This window comes from Procambarus clarkii, chromosome 17 (genome assembly GCF_040958095.1).
Source record: "Procambarus clarkii isolate CNS0578487 chromosome 17, FALCON_Pclarkii_2.0, whole genome shotgun sequence".
Classification (NCBI taxonomy): Eukaryota; Metazoa; Arthropoda; class Malacostraca; order Decapoda; family Cambaridae; genus Procambarus; species Procambarus clarkii.
Window position 1 is genome coordinate 44,207,593 of NC_091166.1, and position 9,979 is coordinate 44,217,571.

Sequence of the window (9,979 nt, forward strand, 5' to 3'; positions counted from 1 at the left end):
GCTGGCGAGGCAGCGAGAACGGATTAGTATCGACTTTACGTCCCCAGCTTCTTGGATGATTCTTGGAGTTTCATCCCCAGTTCCTTGGATTTTCATTCCTAGGTCCTTGGATTATTCTTAGAATTTCATTCCTAGGTCCTTGGATTTTCATCCCTAGGTCCTTTGATTTTCATCCCTAGGTCCTTTGATTATTCTTGGATTTTCATCCCTAGTTTCTTGGATTATTCTTCGATTTTCATCCCTAGGTCCATGGATTATTCTTAGATTTTCATCCCTAGTTTCTTGGATTATTCTTCGATTTTCATCCCTAGGTCCATGGATTATTCTTAGATTTTCATCCCTAGTTTCTTGGATTATTCTTTGATTTTCATTCCTAATTCCTTGGATTATTCTTGGATTTTCATCTCTAGTTTCTTGAATTATTCTTGGATTTTCGTCCCTAGTTCCTTGGATTATTCTTGGATTTTTATCCCTAGTTCCTTGGATTATTCTTCGATTTTCATCCCTAGTTCCTTGCATTATTCCTAGATTCTTGTCAAGAGCTTCTGGGATTATTGGGATAATTCCTAGCTACATGGTTTGTCACCACCCTTACTGGAGATCATCGTCACCATCTAGCATGGCTCCTGTCTCTAACGACCAGTTCTGTCACATCTCAACTGGCTGTTCATCACCTGTGATACTCACCTTTCACTAATCTTTTCTCTCTACCCCCCAAAAAAACTTACTTTTCAAGAATTAGATAATTTTTTTGGTCGGCTCTGTCGATATCCAGCGTGGCTGATTACACTGCTACAATGGTGTCTCGTGTGTATTCACCTAGTTGTGCTTGCGTGGGTTGAGCTCTGGCTCTTTGGTCCCGCCTCTCAACTGTCAAGCAACTGATGTACAGATTCCTGAGCCTACTGGGCTCTATCATATCTACATTTGAAACTGTGTATGGAGTCAGCCGTTGTGTGTGTGTGTGTGTGTGTGTGTGTGTGTGTGTGTGTGTGTGTGTGTGTGTGTGTGTGTGCATTGGGCTTGCAAAATTGCGCTCGTGAATAAAAGTGCCAAATTTTATCCACAGAACTTCAGAATATACCAAGAAAAACATCTCCAGTCTGGGGAAAAGAAATCTGGATACCTTCCAAGGGCGTTGTCGAATTACTTTTAATTTCACGTTTTTGTCCTCGGTGTGACATTGTGTGTGTCTCTCCTTTACTCTCATTATTGTTTCTCATCTTTATTAATATATTAGCCAGTTCAGTAAGTTGTGTGTCTCTAGTATTAACCTAATATTCAATATTATCTAAAGATACCAAGTCTTGTATTTTGTCTCAGTAGTTTTCACAATCGCAGATATACCATATACATATAGGCATATCAGGAACCCAGGTGTGTGGTATGCAGGTGTGTACACAATCAGCTAATATATATGGTTATTGTTATAAGAAATACCTAGGTCTATCGCCCGTCATCCCAATATCCCAATACCGAAAAACAAAACAAAAGAAAAAAGCGTGAAAGAACGAGATCTGTCTTCTCTAAACGCATTCCAATCTTCCTTTGTTTTCTGTTTCTTGGGAGTCGACGATTTGTAGATGGCAGCACCATCCATCAATCCAGGCAGGTGGCGGGTGTACGACGCTAGTCCTTCCCTTCTCTCTCTCTCACACACACGCTCTCTCTCTCTCTCTCTCTCTCTCTCTCTCTCTCTCTCTCTCTCTCTCTCTCTCTCTCTCTCTCTCTCTCTCTCTCTCTCTCTCTCTTTCTCTCTCTCTCTTTATCTCTCTCTCTCTCTCTCGCATGAACGTTATATATTTCAAATCCGATGTGAAGCCCGAGTAAGACGGGCTTATTGCTTGCGTTAACGAACCTCAACTGTGGCCTTCTGGATTATTACTGGTTCAAAGTAGCTATATCCATATATATATATATAATGTGATATATATATATATATATATATATATATATATATATATATATATATATATATATATATATATATATATATATATATCACATTGATGCTCTTTACCTCATCACCAGATGCTTGTCGCTCCCCACGCTGACCTATTTTCTTGATTGTTCACCATCTTTCAATAACCTAAAGTTCGAGGAGTACGACAGCTTGCTGAAATCATTGTTAGAGAAAGGCCTCAACCTTTCCCCTTAATGGAAACAAGCCTCTATTCCTGTCAGGCTCGGGGGCCTTGGTGTTCGCACAGCAATACAAACTGCTGTACCAGCGTTCCTGTCCTCGTCAGTGGCATCTGACAACCTGGTGAAGGAAATCCTAGCAGATTACCTAGGTCAACAGGCAGGGGGTTCACGATCCCAGCTTTATACTGCACCACCAAATGGGTCTTTCTCTCTCTCTCTCTCTCTCTCTCTCTCTCTCTCTCTCTCTCTCTCTCTCTCTCTCTCTCTCTCTCTCTCTCTCTCTCTCTCTCTCTCTCTCTCTCTCAGGACCAGAACTCCAACCACCACTTTCTTAAGACAACAAGCAATCCAGCTGGGATGGCCCCATTGTAGACCATCGAAAAATGTATCCATAAATTAACCCACGCCGCGTTCTAAAAATAAGGTCAAAAAACCCATACTCGAAAAAATATGGCCAAAAATAAACTAATCCTCCAAAAAATTGGGTCAAAAGTCAACCCATCCTCTGAAAATAAGGCGAAAACGAACCCATATTCCAAAAAACTGGACTAAAAACCAACCCATCCTTTAAAAATGGGGCCAAAATGCAACTAATTCTGCAAAAAAATGGGAACTACAGGCCAATCCAACCTTCAAATTATAGCTAATCACCATAAAGCTATCATAGCCTATTCAAGGCCTAAATGAGGAATCCTCTTTCTAATATTCACAATCTACGGCCCAATTTAGTACATATATGTACTATTTCAGACCAAGGAAAAGTGAGGTGTGGTTGAAGCCTCATTGTTCAGGTGCTGTACAAAGTCCTATATATTAGCTGGGTTGGCCAATTTTTCTAAAACGTGTACCTGGAATTGGCAATTATATTCTTGAAATATACAGCACCTGCCTGTGTGAATTTTGAGCAGCAGATTATCATTTATTATATTTGTATTTTAAAAAATTTTTAGGAGGAAAAGAATAACTTGCTTGAAAGCATTCTTAAAGAACTCTGTTTAGTCGACTAATAACTTGTAAATTGTCTTACATGGTACGGCTTGTACAGTGCTGTTATCAATGACAAGTAATTCCCAAGAAGTAAATTTAATATATTAGTAACAATAATAATAATAAAAAAGGATGTACGGTTGTTCTATATACGTCTATATATAGTTTTACTATTCACAAAAGTGTAGCTCTTTACAAAATATATGTATAGAGTAAAATAAATTAAAGTTTTTTCGAAAGCCTGATAACGAATTTTGTATTAAAATTGTTTATAGCAAGACAATTGAAAGATAGTAATTTATAAATAATATTTTATCTTAAAAGCAAAAAGAAATGGGGAACGTGAACTTATAAGCTTTGGTTCACATTATAAAAAAGATACAAATTATTAAATGAAAGAAAATCAAAGTTATTTTACTCCTGATGAGTTTTGCAGCTGCACCAACGATAACATTTTTTTTTATATCAGGTTGATATCGTTGTATTTAGAGCTATGTCTATAGCACTAATGTCATCACTAAGTCTACTCTTATAATTAGACTTATATCATCACTAAGTCTACTCCTATAATTAGACTTGACAAAGTTCAAGCCTTGAAGACAATGACTCGCATGAATATGTCGATAAAACCCATAAATACTGCCATTGGGATTTTGTCAGTCTAAGGTTTCAAAATGAAATGCCAGAGGTTTCAAAACCTCAGTTTCAGTCATTTTATGCGTTAATGTAGTCACTATAACCGATCTCTCAATATGTTTTCTAGTTCAGCTATTAAGTTGACAAATTATTGCCTCCAAATTGGGCTGCTTTGAAAATTAATCATTTGCATCTTAATATTATCCAGGTCATTCAACTGCAACACTATGAATTTTGCAGTTTTTTTTTTTCAAATGACCAGAAAATCTCAAAAGAAAATTGAGAAGGAATAGAACCAACGATGCTTGAAAATTGAATTTGAAGGGTCTGAATGACTATTTTCTCATGACTTTCAAGATCCGTCGCTGCTTCATATGCCAGTAATGATGATCTTTATATATTTATTTAGTATAGGCTGGGTTTAAAAAATCGAGGGGGTTGTACTGAATATACGGCGTGCCACTTTCGGCACGCGTGCCATATGTTCGCCACCCGCTATACTAAGTACAAAATGTGGACTCTTATGGAATATTCCATGTTTTGGACATTTGCTTAGTCGCTAAAGGTACAATCATTTTCTGAGGATAGTTTCGCTTGTGGCCCCATTTCTGAAGAATGGGGTTTTTCTTGTTGCCTATTTTCTGAGAATGAGTTACTTGTGGGGCCATTTTCTGAGAATGAGTTACTTGTGGGGCCATTTTCTGAGAATGAGTTACTTGTGGGGCCATTTTCTGAGAATGAGTTACTTGTGGGGCCATTTTCTGAGAATGAGTTACTTGTGGGGCCATTTTCTGAGAATGAGTTACTTGTGGGGCCATTTTCTGAGAATGAGTTACTTGTGGGGCCATTTTCTGAGAATGAGTTACTTGTGGGGGCCATTTTTTGAAGAATGAGTTGCTTGTGGGGGCCATTTTTTGAAGAATGAGTTACTTGTGGGGCCATTTTTGAAGCATGAGTTGATTTGTAGGGCCACTGATCTCTGTTCTGGTCTGAGATCAAACCGTTATACCAAGTTATCCTGGAAATTAAAAAATATGTTGGAGCGTTCATTTTTGTTATTCATTTGGTATAGATGCCACTCATCTATACCTTATGTGCACACGGGAGGAAGGTGCACAGGATGGATGGTGCACATGAGGGAAGGTGCACAGATGGCGCACGCAAAGGTCACTCAGGTCCACACAGGATGCATACCATTTAAGATACACGCAGTTCACACAAGGCTGTGTACACACACACACACACACACACACACAAGGGAAGGATGGGTGCACACACACACAGACGTGCACATGGCATGCACGCACGCCCTCCCAGCACCGATCCATCATTATTAAGCTGACGAACGCATGTAAGTAATATTCGGCGTACACAGAGATTACAGGGTCATGTGCCCTGCAAACAGCTGCCCCCCCCTCCCCTTCCCCCCCAAACACACACACACACACACACACACACACACACACACACACACACACACACACACACAGATTAATGTCAACTTGTTTATCAAGGCTTACGCTGCAGTGGAATGCTCTTCCCCTTTGGTTACGTCTTGCTTTATGTACAAAAGAAGAAAGAAATTGCTGTGAATTTGGAACACACTGGATGATTTACATTCTTAAGCAACGTACCACCGCACTCTCTTGTGTGTGTTTGTTGGCTTGTATTGGGGTGTTTTGTCGTGTGTTCTCTCTCTCTCTCTCTCTCTCTCTCTCTCTCTCTCTCTCTCTCTCTCTCTCTCTCTCTCTCTCTCTCTCTCTCTCTCTCTCTCTCTCTCATTTCCTTTCAATTTTTGCATGTTCTCGAGCCTACTCATGACCCTTCTATTCACTGTTCCCCTGAATATTCTATTCTTAAATAACCGTATTTCTCATTATCTCAAATAGCCATATATCAAATTCAATATATCTTGTTCTCCTTACTAATACATATCGTCTTATATTTCCCATTCCTATATATTTTCTCTTATTCCTCTTCTCATTCTTTCCAAACATTTTCTTCAATCCCCTAAAACTACATTTTTTCCCCCATTGTTTCTTCCTTATTTTCTGCAGGTTTGATATATTTTCTTCTTCAATATATCGTGTTATGTTGATATTTGCAGTGTTGCCATAAGCTGTGAGAGATTTCATTAGAATATGAGATCTTCCACATTGGTTTTTGTTGGTAATTGTGTTCCTGTTTTCTTATTGCAAAGATGCAAGAATAAAAAAAAAATAAAAATGAAATGATGTCATACTGACAGGTATACGTAGACGTTTATACAGATATACATGGGCACTCATACACACATTCATTCACACAAATATATATAGACATTCATATAGATATTTTAGACATTCAAAGCCATTCATACTAACAGACATACATTCACACAAACCCACATAGACATTCATACATGCATACAGACATACATACATAGCCATTCATACTAACAGACATTCACACAAACCCACATAGCCATTCATAAATGCATACAGACATACATACATAGCCATTCGTACTAGACATTCATCCATCCATACATAGACATACATGGCATAATATACTGAGAGGCCAATTAACAGTTTGAGTCGTTGGTGCTTGGAATTGCCAGTGGATTGGTCTCTCTCTCTCACACACACATCAGGCCAGACGTAAGCATCTTCATTTACCCACCGGTTGACGTATCCCGTTGCTATGGTGACCGATCCGCGTCGCTACCCCTCTAGCAGCTCAGCTGTTCTTTGTTTACTGTCTTCTCATGTGTGTGTGTGAGTGAGTGACTCCCCTGTCACATCCGTATGTGCTGTCACACTCGCTGTCCTGTCTGTGTTACGATCACCCCCCCCCTTTCCCCGTCTAAAAATTCACCCGTTCTCCGTCTATACCGTTCTCGGATCAGCCCAAAATGGCACGACAAGGAATTCGGTATTTTACAAGGGAAAACATCGGTGGGAAGTGAAGCAGGAAGTTGAAGCACAGACTTACGCTTGTTTGATACACGTGGACAAAGTGAGACGAATGAGCGTGCAACAACAGTCCCATTGCTCGGAGAATTGCATGTGTTGCAAGCGAGGTCTCTGGTACTCAAGATGATGGTAAGTGACCAGCTGATGATGGATAGCGGCTGGCATAAAGACAGCAATTGAGCACAGAAATTGTAATTGCACGAGTGTGTGCCTAAGCCTCACCACAGGGTTGGAGGCCTAGTTGGCCCCACAGGGAGGCCTAGTTGGCCCCACAGGGAGGCCTAGTTGGCCCCACAGGGAGGCCTAGTTGGCCCCCACAGGGAGGCCTAGATGGCCCCACAGGCTGGAAGTGATTTTTCATATAGGCTGTGCACGTCATATTCGGTTAATTCTACTTGGCCCCAAACATACGAAGCTGTAGCTGTCTCACTCAACCTCTCACCCATGTCCATCAGGTAAACATCAGCTGGGAACCCTCTACATCAGCTGATGAGGGGCCATGTAAACATCAGCTGATGAGGGGCCATGTAAACATCAGCTGATGAGGGGCCATGTAAACATCAGCTGATGAGGGGCCATGTAAACATCAGCTGATGAGGGGCCATGTAAACATCAGCTGATGAGGGGCCATGTAAACATCAGCTAACGAAGAACCAGGTAAATAAACATCAGCTGATGAAGGACCAGGTAAACAAACATCAGCTGATGAGGGGCCAGGTAAACACGACAACACACCTGGTCGTTACTCTAACAGCTGGCCATTACACGTCGTAATATTGAGACCTGTGTCACACGCAGCGCCACGCCCACACTCTGTCATTCTCCCTTTGATTACACAAAAGGTAGTGCTTTTATGTTGTGCCCATAAACAGCAATTATGTAATGGTGTGGATATTATATATATATATATTATATATATATGCGGAAAACCCACAGAGAAATATGAAAGGAAGTGAACGTTTCGGCCTGTTAAAGCCTTTGTCAACACCAGACTGACTAGAGGAGAGAGAGAGAGAATACAGGCCAACACCTGGAACCTGACCAACCCATCTCTAGGGGAAAGAATTAACCAAAAACAGGTATAGCTTAGCTTAGAATGGTCAAAGAGGATTAAGCGGTATATTAGAACTGCCCAAACGTCTAACGCATTGTATCTGCATACGAGTTTACGCGATCACACTATTAACTGGAATGGGGCGAAAAGCATTACCAATTGTGGTGGTTTCGTGCAACGGAATTTGATTGAGTCTGCTCTAATCAGTGTCTAAATCTTCTTAATGTTAGTACTGGTATGTACAAACTTGATCCATTTTTAAGTTATAATATTGCATAACAGTTTAAGAAAAAACTCTGATAGAGAGGCTTACAATGTCTCATTACAATTTTATATTCATATATTGTGTGTTCATGAGGCTTTTCTTTAATCTTTCAGCCTTATTCTCTTACCGCTTAATCCTCCTTGACCATTCTAAGCTAAGCTATACCTGTTTCTGGTTAATTCTTTCCCCTAGAGATGGGTTGGTCAGGTTCCAGGTGTTGGCCTGTACCCTTCCTCTCTCCCTCTCTCTCCTCTAGTCAGTCTGGTGTTGACAATGGCTTTAACAGGCCGAAACGTTCACTTCCTTTCATATTTCTCTGTGGATTTTCCGCATAAAAATTATCAGTGTTTTGTGATCGTCAATTGCATATATATATATATATATATATATATATATATATATATATATATATATATATATATATATATATATATATATATATATATATACAATTTTCCACAGTTGTAAGTGTTTTACCCAAGATGAACAAAATTCAAGAACAACGACAATTCAACGCTGATTCAGCGCTGATTTATTCGACTTAAAGAATCATTAAAATCTTCAGAAGTGAGACTGCTGTGTGTGTGTGCCCTTTGCTATTTATTTTATCTTGATGAATATGTATCTTCTTTTTTAACGAATATTCTCAACCGGATATGATATTACCTTTGTTTCCGGATATTCTCAACCGGATAGTGATAATATCCGGATATTTCACTTATTCGGACACGGTGATTTGATTAAAACCACCTCAAAACATACAGTAAACTTCGGCTTGGTGGGTTATATTTTTACTTCGCTTAATGGCAGCCTTGAACCTGAGAGCCTTGTCGTGAGCTCTCTCTCTCTCACTACCTCTCTCTCTCACTACCTGTCACTCTCACTATCTCTCACTCTCACTTTCTCTCACTCTCACTGTCTCTCACTCTGCCTCACTCTCACTTTACCTCACTCTACCTAACTCGGGGTAGTGCCACCAGTGCCCAGAGGGTCGGGGTTCAATCCCCCGACCGTCCAAACGGTTGGGCACCATTCCTTCCCCCCCCCCCGTCCCATCCCAAATCCTTATCCTGATCTCTTCCAAGTGCTGAATAGTCGTAATGGCTTGGCGCTTTTCCCCTGACTCCTGGGGTACCTATTTACTGCTAGGTGAACAGAGGCATTAGACGAAAGTAAACGTGCCCAACCACTTCTCTCCTGACCCGAGATCCGTACCCGGGATTCCCGAGTGTGAGTCGAGAACGAATCCGAGTATAGTTCATATTTTGTCATATTTCCTTAGTGTTGTTTGATAATACTTTATTGAGGAGTGGCTGATATCACCATATTTATTAATAAAGAGAATAAAGAAGTAATTTGGTTGTGGTGGAAGGGTGAGGGTGTGATGGAAGGGGTGAGGGAAGGGGGTGAGGGTGTGATGGAAGGGGTGATGGAAGGGGGTGAGGGTGTGATGGAAAGGGGTGATGGAAGGGGGTGAGGGTGTGATGGAAGGGGTGATGGAAGGGGGTGAGGTTGTGATGGAAAGGGGTGATGGAAGGGGGTGAGGGTGTAATGGAAAGGGGTGATGGAAGGGGGTGAGGGTGTGATGGAAAGGGGTGATGGAAGGGGGTGAGGGTGTGATGGAAAGGGGTGATGGAAGGGGGTGAGGGTGTGATGGAAGGGGTGATAGAAAGGGGTGAACCCTCTAAACACAATAGATCAACCCTTAGTTCTGGAGATACTGCAATAGACGAACGACAGTCTGATAGATGTCTGATCGTCTATCTCCTCCTCTATCTCCTCCTCTCTCTCTCTCCTCTATCTTGTTCCTCCTCTCTCCCCCTTCCTCCTCCTCCTCTCTCCTCTTCCTTCTTTCCCCCTAACTCCTTCAATGTCTTCGTCTTCCCTTCGTGCTCTCTCCCTCCCCCCCAATCAGTATCTCCGTCCGTCTCTCTCAAT

General features: G+C 41.1%; 1 protein-coding gene across 1 annotated transcript; it reads right to left on the reverse strand.

Moving 5' to 3' along the window:
- Positions 1 to 4,320: 4,320 nt before the first annotated feature.
- LOC138365681 (protein rtoA-like) lies at positions 4,321 to 4,710 on the reverse strand. The gene has a single exon (XM_069326173.1). It carries the CDS (start codon positions 4,708 to 4,710, stop codon positions 4,321 to 4,323), a length of 390 nt encoding a protein of 129 aa, XP_069182274.1.
- Between the last annotated feature and the right edge of the window lie 5,269 nt (positions 4,711 to 9,979).

Coding starts and splice junctions, on each gene's coding strand:
- LOC138365681 (XM_069326173.1), bottom strand. CDS start 4,710: ATGGCCCCACAAGTAACTCATTCTTCAAAAAATGGCCCCCACAAGCAA.